This window comes from Diadema setosum, chromosome 15, assembly GCF_964275005.1.
Source record: "Diadema setosum chromosome 15, eeDiaSeto1, whole genome shotgun sequence".
NCBI lineage: Eukaryota > Metazoa > Echinodermata > Echinoidea > Diadematoida > Diadematidae > Diadema > Diadema setosum.
The window spans coordinates 1,246,379-1,268,716 of record NC_092699.1 but is presented as its reverse complement, the minus strand read 5'-3'; the positions used below and the strand labels follow the sequence as shown (position 1 = coordinate 1,268,716).

Here is a 22,338-nt window from a genome sequence, read left to right as displayed (position 1 = left end):
AGGAAAGCCACAGGTAGCTGGTTTCTTTAGCTCCAAACTTCGTGATCGGCAGGTTACTTGGCTCCCATGTGAGATAGAGGCCCTTTCTATTGCAGCATCCTGCAAGTATTTCAGCCCGTACATTGTGCAGTCCAAGCACCGGCCATGCATTCTCACAGATAGCAAGCCCTGTGTACAGGCTTTTGAAAAACTCTGTCGTGGTGAGTTCTCTGCCAGCCCACGTGTGTCAACCTTCCTGTCCACAGTTAGCCGGTTCCAATGTGCCGTGCTCCATCTGGCTGGATCCGCCAATGTTCCGTCAGATTTTGCTAGCAGGAATGCCCCAGAGTGCACTGATTCCTCTTGTCAGGTATGCCTCTTCATTCGTCAGACAGAGGATTCTGTTGTTCACAGAGTGTCCCCTACGGACGTGCTCACAGGGAAGCAGAAGTTACCCTTCACTTCCCGTCCAGCGTGGGTCAGCATACAATCTGAGTGCCCAGACTTGCGACGCACTCATGCTCACCTTCTCCAGGGCACCCGACCTTCTAAGAAACTGACCAATATCAAAGACGTCAAACGCTATCTCCGTGTTGCTACCATAGCTAGAGATGGGCTGTTGGTTGTCCGCCGTGAACAGGCTCTCCTGTCACCTCGCGAGTGCATCATCATCCCCCGTAGCGTTCTTGATGGCCTGCTTACTTCACTCCATCTCCAACTTGATCATCCCACCCACCACCAACTCAAGACTGTTGTCAACCGGCATTTTTTTGCCTTGGACATGGACTCTGCCATCACACGTGTCACCGACACTTGCCATCAGTGTGCATCCCTGCGGAATGCTCCACACACGGTTGTCCCTCAGACCACTGGCGATCCCCCCGCAGCCGTGGGTACATCGTTCGCCGCTGATGTCATCAAGCGCTCGAAACAACTGATTTTACTTCTCCGCGAATGTGTCACTTCCTACACCGCCACTTGTTTCCTTCCAGATGAGCGCAGAGATACTCTTCGCGATACCTTGATCCGTCTCTGTGTGGAACTTCGCCCGCTCGATGGGCCCCCTGCTGTCATCCGCACCGACCCCGCCCCTGGTTTCGCCTCCTTACAAGATGATGCCCTGCTCGCCCAGTTTCACCTTTCCATTGAAGTAGGTCATGCCAAAAATCCCAATAAGAACCCGGTTGCTGAGAAGGCCATTCGTGAACTCGAAGATGAAATCCTGCGGCATGAGCCCTCCGGAGGACCACTGACATCCTTGTCCCTGTCCCTCGCCACTGCCCGACTCAATAGCCGTCTTCGCTCGCGTGGCCTTTCTGCACGTGAAATGTGGACTCAGCGCGACCAATTCACGCACAGCCAAATTCCACTGTCGGATGCAGACCTCATCTCTTCACAACATGAACAGCGCCTTTCGAACCATCCCCACAGCGAGCGTTCCAAGGCTCCCTCCCGCATCCTCCCCAATGATGACCCTCTCGCAGTTGGGGACCTTGTTTATCTCCGGTCAGATCGCAGCAAGTCCTCCGCACGCCCTCGATACCTTGTAACATCAATAGATGGCAAGTGGTGTAACATTCGCAAATTCATTGGCTCTCAGCTCAGAAAATCGTCATATCGTGTAAAGACATCGCAATGCATGAGGGTCCCTGTTCCCCTTGTGGCTCCTCCCCAGCACCAGATGTCCGACGAAGATGAGACAGACTTGCTTTCCCCAGATGACGAGCGAGATTTGCTCCCCCCGGACACCTGCAGAGACATTCCACAGGAACTCTCATTGCCTCCTGGGCCAGATGTCCCGTGTGTCCCCCTGCAGGAGCCCCCTCCTGAAGCCCCCCTTCCCCCTCTGCCCCAGGAACCTGCCCCCACTGTTCCGACTATTAACGGTCCAGGTTGTCCCCCCACCCATGTGACCCCCACTGGGCGCCCTCAGCGCTCCCGACGCCTCCCACCTAGGTTTGATGATTATTTGATGTATTAATCAATGATATACAATGTACATGTATTTTGTTTTCTGTGCGAACTGTTGGCTACCTCAGATTAATGCCCCCCCCCCCTCACTCACTGTGTATCCTTACAATGTACCTCTCTTATAGCCATGTTATCCTGGTGCCACATATGTTATTTCATTTCCCCCATCTGGTTTATTACATTATGTCCCTTAACATAACCTTTTTTCTGAGGTGCCCCAAACGGGCGTTTTTTGTTTTTCTTTTAAGCTGTACTTGTATCATGTTTATTCTTCATTTCTACCAATCCGTCTTTGTATGACATCCTTGTTTATCTTTATTGTCTCTCACCTAGCTGTCTTGGTATGTTCTGCGAATAATTTAGTTGTGGATATGTTCTATAGGTGTATTTTTTTTCAGTCACCCCGCTTATGTCTCAGTGATTTGCCCCTTTGTGCTGTGTATAACATATGATGCTTATATCCTTAGTGGGTGCATACGCCTTCTTGTTTCTGAGTGTATGTAATACCAGGTTTATTATCACATACCCTTATCTTCTTAATATTTCCCAGTTACCTTTATATATTTACTTCTCTGGTGTCTGTTTGGTGCCTGTCCCTAATTGCACCTTTACTCGTACATATCAATGTTTTCTGCTACGTGCATATGTAATTCTATTTTCATATAGATATGTGTATTTCCTGTGTCCCCACATGAATATTTTGTACATCATTTCATATTTTTGTTTATACTGTGTAAGTCTATGCCTTTATAGGAGCTACTTATTTCATGCCATCCTAGCTTGCCCCATCAGGTCGTACATGATTGTCAAATTTGTTGTTTTTGCTGAACGGTATGTTTCATGTCAATCAGGACTGTATGACTCAGTGTCAGCACGTCTGAGAGAGGTATTGGTATGATGTGATGGTTATATACTTGTAACAATTCATGATTGTTTTTGTTTTCTTTAACGTTGACGAGAAGAATTGATGGTAGAATGCGTATCTGGTGTTATTGTTAAACGTACGGTACCCAATAAGTTTTTGTGATTACGCTCTTGGTGTCTAAGTCAGGTGTTAGTGTAATTGTTATTTTCAGGTGTTAGCTTAGTGTTTTTATAAGCCAGCTTGCCTATTATAGTTCATTGCAGTTTACTCTTGAAAGTATCATAGGTCATGAACAGTGCAACTACTTGTATGTTATAATAGTTTACACCCTTATTCATTTTAAAGGTAATGGTTTGTTAAGCTCAAGTAGAGCTTTTATATTTTCTTTATCATTCAGGTGAAAAATGAAAGAGTAAAAAAGAAAGGCAATCACGCCAGTGTTGTTAATGATTATCAATGTTACAAGTCAAGCTTGTTATATAGCGCCACCTCTCGGTGACTGTAGGGTTACTGTCTGCTACACACTGCTGGGTATCTGGTCTGAAGCTGGGTTCCATTAAATGCCTTCAAGGTGACTGTTTACTCGGAAACTCGATTTGTGTCTGCTTCTCATTTACGCTGTATTTATGATAGATAGGGACTACTGTAAAGCACAATATTTTCGCGGCATGAAATTTTTGTGAATTGGAGATGACGGCCTTTTTCGCAGCATGAAATTTTCGTGAGTTGCCTCTAACATTCAATGCATACAATGTAAACAAGAACTTTTGCATACATTTTAATTTCGCGAATCTTGACTCTCGCGAAATTAAAATGCACGCGATCATTCCTCATTTTACAGTGAATGATATCAAGGATCATTGCTGTATTCCTGTGTTGATTGTGTGAGCAGCTTGGTTGTTGCAAGGAGGTACTAGTACCTCCTTGGTTGTTGTAAACCTGTCAAAGGCAACACCATTGTGTACATACCCATCGTTGCAAAGTGCTTTGTGCAGACAAAATTCATAAAACTCCTGACATTGTAAAGGCAAGGATTTTAATTGATCCAAATGAGTAGAAGCAATGATCTAATTGTATACCACAAGTGACAGTTCTGGTTGAACAGATCACATCCCCATTCTCTGGATTTTTGTGTTGTGATTAATTTCTTTCACTTGTTTACTGAGTACTTTTCATGGTCTCTGGCTAACCAAAGCTCTGTATGGTAGTATGCCCATTGAACATTCTTGTTTCATTTAAAACGTGTGCATCCATAGTCCATACTGTTCTAAAAGTCTACCTTTTCTGGGAAAAGCAAAGTCCATTATCTGTTGTATTACTCTTGCTGACTGAAACTTTTCCACCCTGTTCTCCTCCGGTCAGTATTGTAAAGATATTCATACTGTAAAGCAAGAAATTTTTGTCGCACGAAATTTCATGAATTGGAGCCAACGGCCTTTTTCCACGCATGAAGTTTCCACCACTGGCATTCAATGCATACAGTGTAGACAAGAACTTTCACATGCATGTTAATTTTGCAAATCTTGGCTCACATAAAATTCATGAAATTAAATACATGCAAAAATTTCTGGTTTTACAGTAATTTATTATTTCTCTCCATTATTGTAATGCGTACGCATCTGGAATTTGAAATAATATTCTTGTTTGCTTTTACACACAATTTGAGATGCATCAGATGGCATGAAATGGCTTAACTTTTCATATACATAATTAATATGCATTTTGATAGGCAGTTGTACATGTACAGATGTATCTTATATACTGTATAAATGTAATTCTGCCATGTTTAACTTTCACTTCTCAATAGTTTAAAAATTATGTGCAATTATCAGTGTGTAGAGATCAAATGAGGAAATTCTTGACACCAGCAGCAACTGTAACGGTCATAGGGTGCTATATAAAACAATGACCAACTCTCTTCATGACATAACCTCACTGAAATTGTATGTTTATGTCGTTTAATCTCAGATTTGTTGTGAGATTGAACCCAAGGTTAATGACCAATAATTTACACCTTTCAGGCACTGAATTGCATCTCATACCATACACTCACTCCAACCTTAACACCATTCAGACCTTGCCTGAAAACCATCTGTGGTGCAGGTGTAATGGCATGACTGAAAGCACAGACTTCATACTGAGTCACATGCTGTCCAGCAAAAAACAAAACAAAACAAACAAAACAAAAACAAACAAACCAAACCAAACTCTGGTTTTATTTTTCACTATTATATCATAAAGTAAGCTGCTTTGTAAATGGTGTTAAAGGGGCATATACATCGTTCTTAGTGTTACTCGCTGGGAATGAGAAAGCCCAGGTTCACCACATGGTAGCAGCTTTTAAACTTGAGTTTATTGGCAGTTTCATCAGTCATAATGGCCTGTGCAAAACTGAATCTCTAATTTTGAAAATTATATTGAAAGTACTTCTTAGTCAGACTTTCAACATTTAATAGTATGCTTTTCATACTTGATGGCTTTTTGTCACCATAAGACTGAATAGAATACAGGTTTTTACTGTATAACTTTATAAGAAGGTTTTGAACAGATGCATTTTTGTTTGATAACAGATAATGATCCTATTATGTAAAAATGCTCTGTTGATTTCACCCTCAAACTTCTTTCACTGAGTGTGAAACATTCGATGCACATTTATTTTTTTTTTTCTCAGTACAATGAAATATCAGTAGAAACAAGTGGTATCATTTCAATGTAGAGAAATAGATTGTTAACATTTTTCACAGATTTTGCACAATTTTTGTCTACTTTTTCGAGAGTTTTGCAAAAAAAAAAAACACCCCATATTAAATACAAACCTGAATCAGTAATATTGTGAATGTCGTAGAATCAAGATAACACTAATTCAGACTTTGAATGTGGCGGTACTGAATGCCATTGATCTATAAAATGCATTCTCTAGTTAGGGGAGATTCTTTATTAAAGAAAAAGGAAATAAATGCACTAGGTATCCAACCTTACAGTTACACACCAAAGTCTCCTAAACAGTGAAAAGAAGTCTAGAAAATTGTTCAATTGATTGTATGAAATGTTAAAAAATGATATTAACATGAACCTAACTTCAGAATCACCAACTGCACTTCAAGAAAAGATGCACATTTTTGTAATATTCTCTCTCACATAGACCCATATTTCATGAATTGAAAACATTCCCTGTTTCAAACCTCTCTTTAATTCATGCTCCAAAGTACCTGAATCAGCAGTGCATATCAAGTGTACTGATGTACTTGCAGCAGCCCTGTGTAATACTCTCCCTAGTCACATGAGCTTTGTAAGCAGTTAACTCCTTCATTATCGCTGACAGCTGAATGGCACAAGATGTCGGTATCATTTCAAAGAAATGGATCTGAGAGAGTTAAGGGAGTTAGAAATTAGAAATGTCAGCACAATGCTAATGTTCTACAGCCTACAGGCATCATGTCTGACTGGTGAATGTGCCACATCGCTGCCCACGTGGTGTGCTATGATGGCCCCGCCCCAAGTTTTTTACCCCCCCCCCCCTCCTAATGAGAGGTTCTCTCTTCACTAGTATTCATCATGCTCTGTCTATGATATGTGAAGATGAATAGAAATGATGTTAGGGTTGGTCAGGCAGATGAGATGTCTTACATCTCTCTTATAGTCTAGACTTTGCAGCCATTCTTCTCTCCTTTCCAAGCAGTCTCACACTCAGAAAGCTTTCAAGTTTGCTCTATTGTGATATTTTCAGTTCTTTCTTTGTTGCGATGTCTTGGAACTTCTTCTAACATTTGATACAACAGAATGTGTCAGACATAATAACACAAGAGAGTAATATTTGAGTGATCAGGTGGATAACATATAATTAGGTCCTCCACTTATATGTAAAATGTGCATGAGGATTGGATCAGTGTATACAGTGAATGTATTGGCCAATGTCTGAAACTGTAGACTAGTGTCAATCGTTGGTAGGCAGTGAACTTGTGTGTATCCTGCCTATTACGGGGGATACTTAGGGAGAAGAGATGGAGTCTAAATGCCAGGAAATTATGCCAAGCCTGATTGCATCTCCCAATACTGAAAGTGAATGTCAGAAGGTCAATTTATCTCACTGAAGGTTACAGTAATAGTTTATTCAATGCATCATTTTGGTTTGATACATACAGTACAGACACCACTATTAGGGAAACCTCATTTGTAGTAAGAGTGAGAATATATTAGCAGTAGTTTCAAGTTCTGTTTCGAAAAGTTGTGAAATAAGTGACAAATTTAATCTAAAATCACTGAGTGCTTGATATGAAAGCTCAGATCTTTTGGATGTCAGTATTCCTGTATAGTCAATGAGTAAGACTCTCAAATTATTTCATTTTCATGTTACTGTCTTGCCTTCTCATAACTGGTCCTCATAATTTTTGTAGAGTAAATAAACTCTCATACTCCATGTTCATAAACTTATACTGGATATTCAAGTAAACAATACAGTCATGGAATTTAGATGACGTCAATGGCTTTTTCATATAATATCATATGATGTTAGTAATACCAAGATATATCAAAATGGCCACTACATACATTTCCAGTGGACTATACCAATAATGCAATTCTGCTTGTTTGTTTGTTTGTTTGTTGTTGTTGTGTTTTGTATTCAAAGGAGATATAACTCCAGGGAGAAACATTTTTTTTTTCCTTTAGATGTCCTTGGTTGTTCATTGTGGGAAAACCAAAATATATTCCTGTACAGCGAGTGCAGTTTCCTTCATGCTACTTCAGCTTTGGCTTATTTGTGTGGGATTGAGATAAAAACCCACTTCAGAAATGCCAGGAAGTGTTATTTTGTCAGCCGCTACTGTGTTCAGCCTGTCACCCAGGGTGAAATCAAAGATGAGACTGACTAGAATAACATTTGAAAGAGACTTGGACAGTTTGAAGCCCAACAGATGTTGGCAGTCTTTGAAGTGTTCAGTATTTTGATGTGCCTTTTGAATCATGGAGGTACCTCCTTCAGTTTAAACTGTGTCACTTTTACTTTCAGCTTTCAGCTGTCTTCATCTTGTGGAGTAAAATTGACTTCCTCCCAAAATGCAGCACTAGAATAAGACAACAAAAACCAAAACCCAGTTAGACAAATGTGGATTGAGTGAAAGCAGCAACATAAGGAGAACACATCAGTGAAAGTTTGAGGAAAATCGGGCAATCAATGCAAAAGTAACTAATTTTTAAAGCTTTGGTGTTGGAACTGCTGGATAAGGAGACTACTAGAGATTATGACATCATGTGTGGACAGCAAGATAAAGAAAATATAAAGGAAATTCCGCAAATTTTTTTTTTTCATGAAAATTACACATTCCATCAACTTGATACATAAGGGTATCAATTATCCCCCTGCTTCTTGAAAGTGGTTAGACGAGTGCTCTTTCAGTATGCTAGAAAAGTGAATTTTTGTGGAATCCCCGTTATATTTTGCATTTGATTTTTAAAAAAATCAAATGTAAATAATGTACTTTCCCCACCCCAAAGTAAATCACTATTCAAAGATTTTGTATGCGGATCACAATCTTTCATCATCATGAGTATGCAGATTGTTTCGAGAATAGAGTATTAATACAGTCACTATTGTACACAGAGTGTCTGAAGTGCAAAAAAGCAATACCCCCCCCCCCCAGACAAAAAGATGTAGTGGAGCTCTGTACTAGTATAGTTACCTCTATTTATGTATGAACTGTTGTGTTTACACGATGACTGAAATTCTGCAATGGGTATTTTTGCACATGCCACCGTATAAATGGCTACTCCATTGTCATGTACTTATTCAGTTATCAGCTTTTGTTGGGTGTGAATCAGATTGCTAGAATCAATTTTCAGATTGCCTATGGCAGGGAGCAGTAGATGAAAAAAAAAGGTCTTCGCACTCTGGACTTTTCACCTGCAGGAAAGAGGGGAGAGTGGTGGCTATCTGGCTAACCCCTAATTACTCTTCCCTAGGGGTGCATATTATTAGGGGCTGCTCTATATCCAGGTTATTTAGTGGGAAAGAATGGGTTTGGATACTTGTGAAATGTAGCCATTTGAGGTTGGTAATATAGAAAAGACCATATCTGCATGTAGCGGGTTGGTGTATAATGAATGTGAGCTTGTTCAAAGTTGTGTTTTTTCCCCTCTCTTGAGGTGGACTGCCCTTTCCCCCTCTCCTTTCCCCTTCTTATCCCATAAAAAAGAAGTTAAAGATCCAGTTTCATTGGGAGAGAAGGTTAGCCTGATTGAGTTGATTTTCATTTGTTGCCCACCATGGGACATTTAAAAAATTGTGACTGGTGTAGGCCTGCTTGAAGAGAACTGCCTGTCGGCAAATATGTACACAGAAATGTACGATCATCGGTAATGTTTGAATGTTCAGGTGAGATATTTCAACTGTGTGTATGCTGCATATTAATCTGTTAAAGGGATTTCTGAATATACAGTATCAGATTCTTGCTAGCCTTTCCACTCCATGGTATCTCCATGCTACTACGGCGATGAAGGGTCTGTAAGGAACCACTGTTTGAGAGACAAACTGCTCCCTCCCTTCCCCCTTAACCCTCATCCTCCCCCTTCCCTTCCCCTTCCCTTCCCTTCCCCTCCCCTCCCCATCCCCTCTCCCCATTTAGTAACCCTCAAACAAGTAGTGACTTTAGTCAGAGAAAAGGGAGCCATTCGTGAAGAGGTGGACTGCAGTATTTCATACCTGCCAGCTGTATTCCTTCTGCCTTGTGCTGCTGTAAATCAAATCCGTGAGATCTGAGAAGTATGGCTAAGCTCTTGAAGTTAACCTACAGAAAGGCGTCATGCTGGGCCCTCCTTTTTGGGGGCGGAGTGGAGGAGAAAGTGTAACCCATGGGAAAGTCCTCTCTTCGCCTCTCACCTCTAACTCAGTTATGGAATTTTTAATGATATTGTTTGCATGCTCAGCGGCATACAAATTAAGTGTATACATGGCGGATTTACAAGTACAAAAAAACATGTCTTGCATACAGTCCTCAGTAACGTTCGTCTGTAGTAGTGAAATCTGCTTTCTTTGGATGACGTCCTACAAATGTATTTCCTTTCTGTGTTTGTAGAAGGTTGAGACACAGTAATCCAAACATTCAGATATAAATATTTGCAAGAATTCTGAGCAGTGTTTTAAACTTGTCAACTGCTGAAACTGTGACAGGAGCAGTGGGTGTATTTGGGACTGGTTTGCAATGGCAGTGAAGTGTGCCTCTTCCTGTGTTGAATGTTTGCAATGACTAAGAATAATAATATTGGAAATTATTATGAAGGACTGAATGTCATTCATGTAATAGCCTAGTCTGAATAGACTTAAATTAGAAATAAGAATGCATTGACTGGATGATTCGCAGAATTTCTAATAGCATACCCCTTTTTAATAGTGCAGTTTACTGTTTGTTTTGTAGTTGAAAGTGTTTTGCTGATGTCAGTTTTTTTTGTTAAGTTTTTTTTTTGGTCAAGTTTTGTTTGAGTTGTGTGACTTGCGGTGATTTGGCTGTAGTTGGTAGTGCGTCTGCCTCCATATCCAAATTACCGGGGTTCGATCACTGAGCAATGTTTTGTGTAATCTACCTTCCCCTGTACTAAGAGGCAAAAACTCTCTGTCTCTTGGATAGGAGGTAAACTGGAGGTTCCTTGTTTGAGAAAGTCACATCTCATGCAAGGAAAAGATCCTACCTCATCCATTCATCGCAAAGGGCAGCGTGTGCACATTGAACCTGGTGAAGGGGTCCCGCCTCACATCCAACAGGGCCCCATGGAAGACCAGCTAGTGCAGCTCAATATGGGCTATCTAGCCATCTTCTCAGATGGAAAAAAGAAAGAAAGAAAGAAACAAACTTAAATAGAGTACTGTATTTGTTGGGTGCTATTGATGAATTTTAGAACACACAAAAATATTAACTTTGATCCCGGCATGAATGCAACATACATGTGTAGATTTCTGTGTTCATCACTGTGCTCCACAGTGATAAGTATTAGGGTCTAATTCATTGTTTTTTGGAGTGTCATGTACATGTCGTCGCCGGTCACACGAACCGACGAATCCCTCAGGTTTGCGTAAGAATGACAATTCGAGAAAATCGCATTTGAAGTTAACCCATTTTTGACTTATGGTTGCTACACTTTCATGTCTATAATTTCAAATTATTTTTGTAGTACATCAGACTTCAACTCTTGCTCTAACTTGTGAAGTTTTTATCGAATTGTATTGTAAACAAATAAGCGGGAAATCGTCAAAGAGCTGCATGCATGTATTTTCGGTCTGCAAAGAACGCTGTCATTTTCCATGTGTGTCCATATGTACATGTACATTGAACGTTGTCATTGTCAACACATGTATTACATAGTACGCGCACTGTGCGCGCGGTCAATGAGCTGTTGAATCTCAAAAATTACACGCAAGTCAATGCGCACTGATTCGTCGGTTCGGTGACCGCGCGTACTAGTACGCACAAAAATGTTAACTTTGATCCTGGCATGAATGCAACCCTAACCCTAACCGCGCGTACTAGTACGCGCGGTCACCGAACCGTCGAATCGCCTGATTGTTTAACACACGCGTCTATGGGGAAAACAAATAATATTCACAAATGGAATTACATACTTCTACAAAAGTGATAACTACGTAAAAATTACACCGAATTACACACTGAGAATTTCAGAATATGTAGTATGGAATATCTACTATCGAAATGATTGAAAATCTCAAAATCGAAAATTTGACCCAAAATCGAGTGATTCGTCGGTTCGTGTGACCGGCGATGATGTGTCACACGTTTACAAACACACACACACACACACACACACACACACACGTACAAATTGATTAAAATTTCATCTTGAATACACTGTATGATGACGTATTGAAGTCATTACAATGTACATGTAGGCTTACAATGTACTCTTTGAATAAATAACAGCAAGGATGGAGGAAAGCTATCAGGTTTCTATGTAGAAAGTTTGTAAATTTGAAGAAATGGGGCTGATTCAATCTCCAGCTGAAATCAGTATCGTAACAGCAACGTTAACTTGTGTTGATTGTTGCAATGTTGCATGTAACTCGTTCAAATCCATACATGAAGTTGGATATAATTTAACAGAAAATTCACCATAAAATGTCTAGATTTCTTTAAGATTTGGAGATCTAGAGCTCCATCTTTGTAGAGGGAGTATAGTTACATCATGGCTTGAGGTTGGTTTGTTTGGCTAGAACTGACTGTAGGTGTTATTGTTTGACCATTTAAAGGGATAATCTTCTTGTAGTGTAGCATGCTGTGTTAATCTCAAGAAGGCATGTGAGAAAAGGGTGTAGCATCATGAGGAAATTGTGGTTAACCTCACTAAGACCTCTTTTGTAATGTCAGGATTAATCAGAGTACTCTCTGAAGAAAGCTTCAAGGTGGTCATTCTTTTCTAGCCCCCATGATGTTTAATACTGGACTGAATTTCATGGGTATTGATGCATGCAGCTGTTATGTCAGAGCTGCATGTGTCATGTGCTGTATTATCTATAAGACTGTATTTTATCTTTCTGGAAAGATAGAACCATGTTTCCTTTGAACGCATTTCAAAGCGGGTGGGGTACTGTACTATTAAATATAAATGTGAACAACGCGTGAAAAACTATACCCTTATTTGACTGATTTCAAATAAGTTTAGTATGTGCGACTTTTTTTTCATAAAGAATATAAAGATGAGTGTCAGATTTGAGAGATAATGGTTATATTTAGAGTGTTAGGATTCAGCGGATATAACATGAATTCATGATATGATATCAGATTCATTTGTAGGCATTTGATTGAACTCGTGATCAGGCAACAAGACTTTATCAAGTGGGATATCATTTCAAAACCAAGAAAGGTAAACTCTACTTAAATTGTTACAAGACATTTTATAAACTGACTTTTCAAATGAAGGCATTAGAAGGAAACACAGAGTAAGATGTTGGCATGTTTGTATACGTACACTTCTAGTGAATCCTGTTATGCTGTAAAAGAATGACAATCAAGGTTGAGCTTTTTCCCCAGCACTCTGTTACTCTCAATCATTCAATGGAGTGAGGATGTGTAAAGTGGTAGAGCTCCCTCTAGTGTTCATGTTTCACTATTCTGAATTCTTGTGTGTTTAGCTGAGGACTGAAGAGGCATCTCTTCGTATCGCTTACTGTGTGTTGATGAAGTATATTTTGTGGCACATTTCACACTGTTATGATTATCAGTACAATGTCATTATTTCAGAGTGATCACTTGCATGTCAATAAATGTGTAGTTTTTCCAGAATACTGAAATATAATTAGAGATATAAGATCCCTTTTCTAGATCATTGCTGTCTGCCATGTGTTTTATTCCACAAGTAACGAAAAAATATTACTACTCCTGTCTTCAATCAGGGTTTTTTTTTTTTTTTTTTTTTTTTTGACTTGAGATTGTAAATGCCACAGTGCCATGAAAAGCTATGTATTTTCATTTGTTGTTGTTTTTTTTTTCCAGAAGGCCACCATCTAAAACATTTTTTTTTCATACAAACAGGACTAATTGTAAATTTTAGCAAGATTTTTTTTTTTTGTGTGTCAAACTTATTAAACTTCAGTGTAGTCCTGAAATGTTATCCTTTTTATCAAAATGAGCATATTTCTTGATTTTTTTCCATCAAAGATGTTTTTCTCCCTAGAAACCTTTAGTTCTGTTTGGTCTGTGTCCAAGCTCTAAAAAGGATGCATACCCATCGATATTAATTTCTGTATAGATGATGTAACTATTCATGCATGTATACTTACTCCCTCTATACAGACTACGATGTGACTGGCTAGCGCTGTGCTGACAGCATGCCATACGAAAGCCCCCTCTATGACTTCCTGGACGAACTCGATCTCCAGCAGTACCACCAGGAGTTCGTCAACAAGCTGGGAGTGACCGCCCTAGACCACTTGACCTATGTCCAGCAAGATGACGTGTCCCAGCTCGGGATGACCCAACCTGAGTGGAGGCGTCTCAGGGCGTCAATGAAGAAAGTCAAAAAGGCCAAGGTGGGTACATTCTTCAAATACTTAATTTCCGTCCCAATACTCCTGTTCTTTAGAAGTGCTTAAGAAACCACTTTACTCAAAGGGAAATTTGTTGAGTGGTATTAATTTATATTTTCATTCTGTTGCTATTTATTCTCATGATGACCTATTAAAAAAACCCAAAAAACATTGGTATTGTAAAAACACAATATCATAGTTTTATCAGTGTCTACACTATTGTCATAATCAATACTATAACCACCATCATCATCATCATCACCAACATCATCACCATCACCACCATCATCATCATCATCACCACCATCATCATCACCATCACCACCATCACCACCACCATCATCATCATCACCACCACCATCATCATCATCACCACCATCATCATCATTACCACCATCATCATCACCATCACCACCACCATCATCATCATCACCACCATCATCATCATCACCACCATCATCATCATCATCACCACCATCATCACCACCATCATCACCACCATCATCACCATCACCACCATCATCACCACCATCATCACCACCATCACCACCACCATCACCACCACCACCACCACCACCACCACCACCACCACCATCATCACAATCACTAACTCATCATTGCCATCATCTTTGCCATTATCTTCATCATCATCATAAATCCTCATCTTTACCTGTACTATCGTTACTACCATTATCATCATCATCATACTCTGCATTATCATCAGTGTGCATTATCGATATTCCTGGTATTGAGTTTTTGTCATTATTAGGTCAACGTCTCGATTAGGGAGGAGAAGTGCAAATGGGAATAAAAAGCAATGTGTCTACTGTCCATCTGTCTGTCTGTTTTCCTGGTTGCTGAGAGTGATGAACAAGTTTGGGAGTGCCTAGTCTTCATTCCAGACCTGTCTTTCTCTCCTGTGATGAAAATAAACCTGTTTGGAATGTGAGACCCTCTTGGAAAAATGGTGTAACCTACACCTGAATTAGCTGGCTGTTGGATGATATATGTGTCACAGTCTCCACTCTTCTTGCAGATTAATTGTGGTATTATGCCGAAAACAAATGTAAATTGTAAGCAAGACTCTTGATATAATTCACAAGCTTCCCTGTGATGATATTGTGTGATTGGTTCCTGGATGTCTTTGCTCACTCAGCGTTGGGTGAACTCCTTCACCTTTGCACCCTTTATCCTCCTACCATCCTCAAGTAGTCGATCTTCTTTCAGAGCTTCACCTTCATGTTGTGACAGTGCAATAAAAGAGGACGTGCAGGAGTGAGCTTTGTCTGGGGCAGATTGCCATGACAACCATGATCTTTGACCCAAACAAAAAGGCATGGAAGTCTTGTAAAGGGGCACTAGATTGTCTCTGGTGTAGGACTGTGATTGTTTTCTTCCTGTGGGACTGTTAATTGCTGTGAAATAAAGATGCTGATCCACATCTTTCTTTGAGGACACGTGTTGCTTTTCAATAGATTCTTTCCTATTAATCAGTGACTAGGATGTTATGATAAGTTACCAACACCTATACTTTCTTGAAAATGCTGTAGAAAATAGCATCATGACATACTTTCAAAAAATATATTCACAATCTGTAAATATAGTTTCTCTCAAAGGTGAGACTATCATTGAATCACTTGAGTACAATGAAATTTTATATTTAAGTCATACCCTTCTATATTTCCTAAGCAAAGTCCTGCTATTTAGACCTCAAATGCTTGATTTGCTAAGTATGTTGATTAATACAGGCATGTTCTACTCATACAAGTAGTGACAAAACTAAAATCTAAAGGAGATCCAATAGTTGTCAGTTCACAGTGAGATGTTGAATTGTTTTAATCCTCTATCTCTCAAGGCTGCTGGAGGCATCCCATTCTCAGGATACTATAAAAACAAATTTCACTTGCATAAAACTTTTGTGAATTTCACCAGGAGCCAAGATTAGTGAAAGTAAGATGCATGCAAACATTTTTATTTTATCTTATTTTATTATTATTATTTTTTTTTTTACACAGTTGCATTGAATGCCAGTGGCAATTTGCAAGTTTCATGCCACAAAAAAGGCTGTCGGCTCCAAATCATGAAAGTTTCATGGTGTGAATATTTCTGGTTTTGTAGTATCTACTCATTTGTCTGTTTGTCTGTCTTGTTAGAGTACAACCAGTGGGAAGGATGAGAGCCATAATTCCTCAAACTCTTGAGAAATGAACTGGATTATTCCTTTGAATCTGCTTTGTGTAGTTTAATATGTAGGTGCCATTCCTTGAAGTTTCCATACTACAGTACCAGTTGATGAGAAAGAAAATGAAAGAGACCAATGTTATAAAAGAAAGGTAAACCTTTCATGTCTTCTTTGATTGATGTCAGCAGGTGTTTTAGTCTTACCCTTACTAGCCAGGAATACGACATATAAGTCATGTACAATTTTTGTGGCTTTGGTAATGTTCTGATGAAATGGATTATCTCCATGGTACTATGATTAGAGTTTTTGCATTGGACTAGCAAGGCTAATGTGATATATTTCTGAGCCAAAAGTTTTGTACGTGTTCCTTGAGAAATCTCTCTAGTAATTTTTTTGCTATGTACATTATGTCGCCAAGGCAGACTATTTCACATGATCAGCTGCTTTCTGAAGTCGATTCTACGACAGCTGCAACCTTCATTTGTAGCCAAGCTCTGTTCCTGGCTTGAGAAGGAAACATCTTACCTTGCTGTCTTTCTCATCATGTGAGAGGGTGCATATATTCTTAGTGGTGCATATATTCCCAGCGGTGCATATATTATTGGAGGTGCATATATTCCTAGAGGTGCATTTATTCCTAGCAATGCATGATACTTCTTAGCATTGCATGTATTCCAAGAAGTGCATTTATTCCTCGGGATGCATATATTCCTAGTGGTGCATATATTTCCAGCAGTGCATATATTTCCAGCGGTGCATATATTCCTAGTGGTGCATGTATTCCCAGTAAGGCATATTTTCTTAATGGTGCAACAGAATACTTCTTGAATCGACTGATTGATATATGATGGATAGATAGAAATTGAGGACTTGTGTGATAGTATCTGTCCCAGTAAACATAACAAGATCTTGTCATACCTCAAATATGCTTCTGAATCCTGTGATTTGTCATGTGATTATTAGCCTCTAAAAAGCAAGTTTAAGATCAGGAGTCTGTGAAGCTATGGTGAAATGTCTACCTCCAGAATTTATCCCCTTTATGGTTTTGGATAAAATGATCTTGATAGCACTTTGCTCACAAGCCAATGACACAGAAATGGTGTTGTGTTGCTCTCATAAGCCAGGGCGTGAAACTAGATCTTGATCTTGCAAACTCTGTCCAAAGAACATGCTGGCATGTGGGTCGGATGCACACACCTATCCTCCCTGTTAGCGTTTCAGCAAGCACTCAGAAATTGAAGTTTCTTCAAAGCTAGTTTCTTTAAAGCTGAAGTTTCTTCAAAGCTGAAGTTTCTCTGACAAAATCAACACAGCCTGAACATCCCTTTCCTAACCACCCTGGCATGCCTGGCTTGAGTTTTGACAGTGATAGTGGATCAGGATATGCAAATCCCCAGCTCTGAGAAAGAAAAACTTTGTCACTCAGGGGTGTGTCCTGGTCTTGGGCCAAAATGTCTGTTTTCTGGTGATATGAGGCAAATTTGTCAGAATGTTCCCAATCCTTGTTATATCTAGGGCGGGGCAAGTGGTATTAGTGAGTTTGAATTTTCTTCCTAGACCAAATGAATTGCTTCCTGGGAGGGGTAAAAAGATTCTCCTCTTTGAATGTATGTAACAAAAAAAAAAAAAAAAAAAAAAAAAAAACAGCGCCACTATCTCTGGATTTAACTAGTTTCTTCAAAGTTAGATATTGTAGTTTGAAACTCTCTCTGTGTTAGAGACTGATAACAGCAGAAAGTTTAGACTGTGGAAGTCAAGGATGAGTGCATTCACACTGACAGTATTTCACACTTTATTCTGTAATATGAATATATTTAAAATACACTGCAAAATACCCTACAAACAATACATTGCGAGTACTGAGGTATTTAGTGTGATCATTCAAACTTGGCATGAAATTTGCATGCATAATTTGAGAGTGAATTGTGTCATGTAAAACCAACCATCATACAGTGGTATATTTCTCACATGACTTTTTAAAAACAAACTTTGTGCATTTTCCCTGTTGGAGATATGATGCAATATTTGGTACCCTGGGGTACCAAATGAAAATTCGCCATTTTGTTGAATTAATTATTTTTTTTTCAGCGCTGTACCCTGGCTTACCAAAAAATGTGTCAAAATATTTTTTAGTATTATTTTAGTATTATTATGCACAAAAATATTTTCTTATTTGTGATTATGCAACAATCAATGTATGCAACTGATAATTATTTTCTGCTCTGAACCTTTTTCTTTCGCATTTCATCTCTTATTATCGACCATTCGCGCACGCGTAGAAGATTATAAAGATGGCAGCCCCCATGATCAAATTTTGAAGAAATACAGTTGATTTGGGGGTGAATTTTCTGGGCTTTCGGTGATTTTTTTTTTTTTCTGAAAATAAAAGTCACGGTAGATGATGTTTACAAAATGGTGTGGTGCTAGAAATTACTTCGAAAAACACCTATGGTGCTAGTTCATTGCGACGACTTTGCCTGGATACGCATGAGATGGCGCTATAAAACGCGGTACCCCGGGTTACAACGGTGCCCCGGTGTACGGCGTGCTGAATCATATGTGCATGCGTAATGCTCACCAGAAATACCATAGTATTTGGTAAATGAGAACAGTACCAAGTGAATTACCATGGTAGTGGTATATCATGGTTTGCCATTGAGAGCTGAGTCAACAATTTACCATGGTATTTAGTAGCACGGTAATTCCAGTGTGAATGCACCCAATAGTGGCTGGTAGCATATCAATGTAGACTATCTATGTTGCGTAGAGCAGATTCTCATAACAATTATATCTCTTTTTCCAAACATCTTACAGGTGATGTTTTACCTGTTGACATTTTTGAACCCATACCAGAAAGACAATGACAGTTTTTTTTTTTTTTTTTTTTTTTTTTTACAGGTGGTTTTGACTCTCCTGAGCTTTTGAAGAGCCACAGATGCATGTATGATGTGAAAAGAACAACTTGCAATGTGAGAATTGCAATGGTGTGATTAAATGAGGAGCAAAAACATCACATGTTCTTTGTATAAAAAAAAAATGAATCGAGATACAACCCCACGCATACATTTTGCAACCTTAACCCGTTGAGGACGAGTCCCGAGTAGGCCTATATTTGGGCAGGTGTCTATGGGAAATGCGTGTTGTACTATGTAGCAAAATCAGTCTGTCCTCAATGGGTTAATCAGTCACAACAAGAAAACAGAGCAAGAGTGAGCTAAGCTAATTTTGTGTATATGACTTGTGCTGTTGCCAGACCTTTAGTCATAAATAATCTTTTCTTGCTTTAGTGCCAAATGTTGATGGGAAATATTGAGATCTGGGTCAAGTAGGCTGGTGCTAGAAATGGCTAAATGTACAGAGCAGTGTATGCTGAGTAAACATAAGAGTTACTTTTCTCCATAATAAAGTATGTTTTTCTCAGTTATTTTTACCTCCTATGATGTGATATATCAGTATACATACAAGTATTTTTAATAGGCATCTTGTATCTTCCCATTTATGATATTCATGCAATGTTTTCAGACTGTCTTTTCAGATTGTAAGACCTACATCACTGAAGCACAGAATGTAATCTCTTCAATACATGCATGCATCCCGAAAGCTTGAATGCTGCTTTCTATAAATTTTAACAACTCATAAGACTGTTTGTCTATCCACCCATAAATCTCACTTTCTATCTATTAAATCATCTACTCAGGAGTTTTTATCTCTCTGTTGATTCCATCTCTGTCTTATTTGTCTGTCCTTATGTACATTTAATAGTGACATTTATTTCTTTCTTCATGAGTTGTAATGAAACAGATATGAATGTCATGTAGGCCTACATTCTATTCTGACTCCCATAGTAAATGTCAGGGGTCTGTAGATTATAACTTGTCAGAGAATTTTTATATAGGCCTTCAACATTGTGTTGTTTTAATCTCATATCTTTCCATAATGTTATGCTCCTGAACTGAACAGTGGAATTGTCCTGGTGGTGTTGCTTGCTTGCACAATGTGTTAAAATCATGCATTTTTACTTTATTCTTGGTTGTAAATTAGCGAGACTAGGCTATGTACTGAAAAGTTAAAAAGGAGAGAAAGCCTCAATTTCCACTTGTTTACAGTTTAAACATTGGAGACCCTTACAAAGCTTTGTGCTATGTATTATACTGTGAATCTCTGCAAGTGTAAATGACCCCACCCCAATTGCTCCCTTTCAGGGCATTCTGTCCCACCCCTTCACGCACATGCACACACACACACACACACACACACACACACACACACACATGCACACACACCTGTGTGTGTAAAGAGTAATCTGAGATCTGTGCACACACACACACACACACACTCACAAATGCATTGAGAACTGCTTTTCCTAGTCAATGTTTACTTCTAGGGGATAGTACAACTCATAGGCATACATACTCGAAGGCATAGACATTACCTACACACACACACTCACGCACACACATGATTAGTCCAATAGGGCTTCTTGGACCAGCTCCCCTAGTGTTCATAGGAAGCCAACCACAGCAACCTCTGTGCTGGTTCCAGCACACACACACACACACACACACACCCTGATGGGAGAGGGTCTATCCACCAATTCTTGAAGCCCACAGTCTAGGGAGAGGTGCTCATACGAGTGGCAAAATTCCCAAAGCGCAAGATCTCGTCTGTTTTCTTCTCTGCGGCTCGGCTGGGATTGTGCTCTTCCGATATCAGCTATGAGGGAGTAGTGTACTTTGTGAACTTGGACTTGTATTTTTTTCTGTCTTTTCTGAGTAGTCTGACTGCACCCAGTATTACGCCTGCAGCACAAGAGGATAAAATCCCATCCACAACCATCAAAACTTGCCCACTCACAGATGGGCTTTTTTCACTGGCATTCAGGAATTTCATCCGCCCCCCTTTTTCGTTTCAATTTGGATGTATGCTCGTTCCTGCGGTTTTGATCGCAAGTTGTCAGTGTTAAAAGGGTGATTGTTGATGTATGTTTCACACATCTCTGCCATTCCAGCTCTCTCTCCGGAGGCTCTCTTGCCCTCTCGCTCTCGCAACCTCAAGATCATTTTTTTTCCGGTCTTTTGGGAGGGGTTGCATCAAAAGTGAGTCAACTCTTTTCCCCCAAACCAAATTAGTTTTGAGGGAGAGAAATAACCGAGAGGGATGTATGGGTCAGGAGTTCTTTCCACTCGGCCGTGACATCAGTGATTTGAAGTCGATTCCAAGCAAAGGAAGGAAAGTGAATTGTGAATTGGCTTTTGCTCATCTTACTGGAATACTGGTAATGTTGCTATCTTTTCTACCTCGGTGAATGAACTGGCCACTGATGTACAGAGGTTTCATAACTAGGGATCACAGGTATTCACCTGTTACGTCCATCCAATATTAGAATATTAGGATTCTACCAACTGTTACGGATTATCCTACCTGAGGGGAAGATATCTCTACCACCAATCTGGATTAATCCCTCAACCTGTGTGTTTTCTGCATGGCTGGTGAAAGAACTAAGAACTTAGCAGGATAAATCGTGTTTGCTTCAATTATTTCCTGGTTTTTGATCACCCTATTCCACCCAAACCTGGGATTCTTTTTATTGGGATATAAACACAGACTGACTCCACCATGGATAGTAGAACGGCAACGCGGAGTTCCTTCTTCTCCAAGAGCAAGGTTTGTTAATTCACATTATATCGCTAAGGGATACGAAGTGTTTGTACATAGGCCTGTGTTGTACACACACACAAATATAATGCATACCATATATAAAGAGGGATAGTATGGACATCTTATATACTTCTATGGTTATATGTAATATAGGCCTATATATGTCTACTTATGATATAGGGGGCCTAATGTATACGGCTTATATTTTGCAAAGTCCTTCTTTTAGTGGATTTCATGAGATGGGTGCTATTCATTTTTTTAACAACACACGGAAATATTACCTCTGATCCTGACATTAATGTAACATGCCTGCATACATTTCTCCGTTCATCAATTTAACCATTTGCAAAATTGTTGGGAAGTCCCGATTCGCGAAAAATTAGACTTGCTAAAATTGCCTCTACAATAATAGTTATACTGAGAATGTCTGTAATCAGGATTATACTCCTGGCCCTTTTGTTTCCTAGGGATCTCCTCAGCATATATTTAGTATTGCTTATTTTTGTAATGCCTTCATTTGTTTATGAAATCCATGATACATCTACAACCTGTATTTTTTTTTAGAAGTCTTGCATTATAACTCAGTAATGGAACCATGACTATGTGAAAATTCAACTGTTGACCCAGGTAAATGTGAGTTTTTTAATGTAATTAAGT

The 22,338-nt window shown here is 39.4% G+C and overlaps 1 protein-coding gene across 1 annotated transcript in view; it reads left to right on the top strand.

Moving 5' to 3' along the window:
• The window catches only part of LOC140239334 (uncharacterized), a 165,676-nt gene that overhangs the window by 20,699 nt on the left and 122,639 nt on the right, over window positions 1–22,338 (top strand). Inside the window, exon 2 of the mRNA XM_072319213.1 lies at window positions 13,609–13,844. Coding sequence (XP_072175314.1) covers window positions 13,644–13,844 — 201 coding nt within the window. The 5' untranslated portion in view covers window positions 13,609–13,643. The remainder of the gene's footprint in view (window positions 1–13,608; window positions 13,845–22,338) is intronic.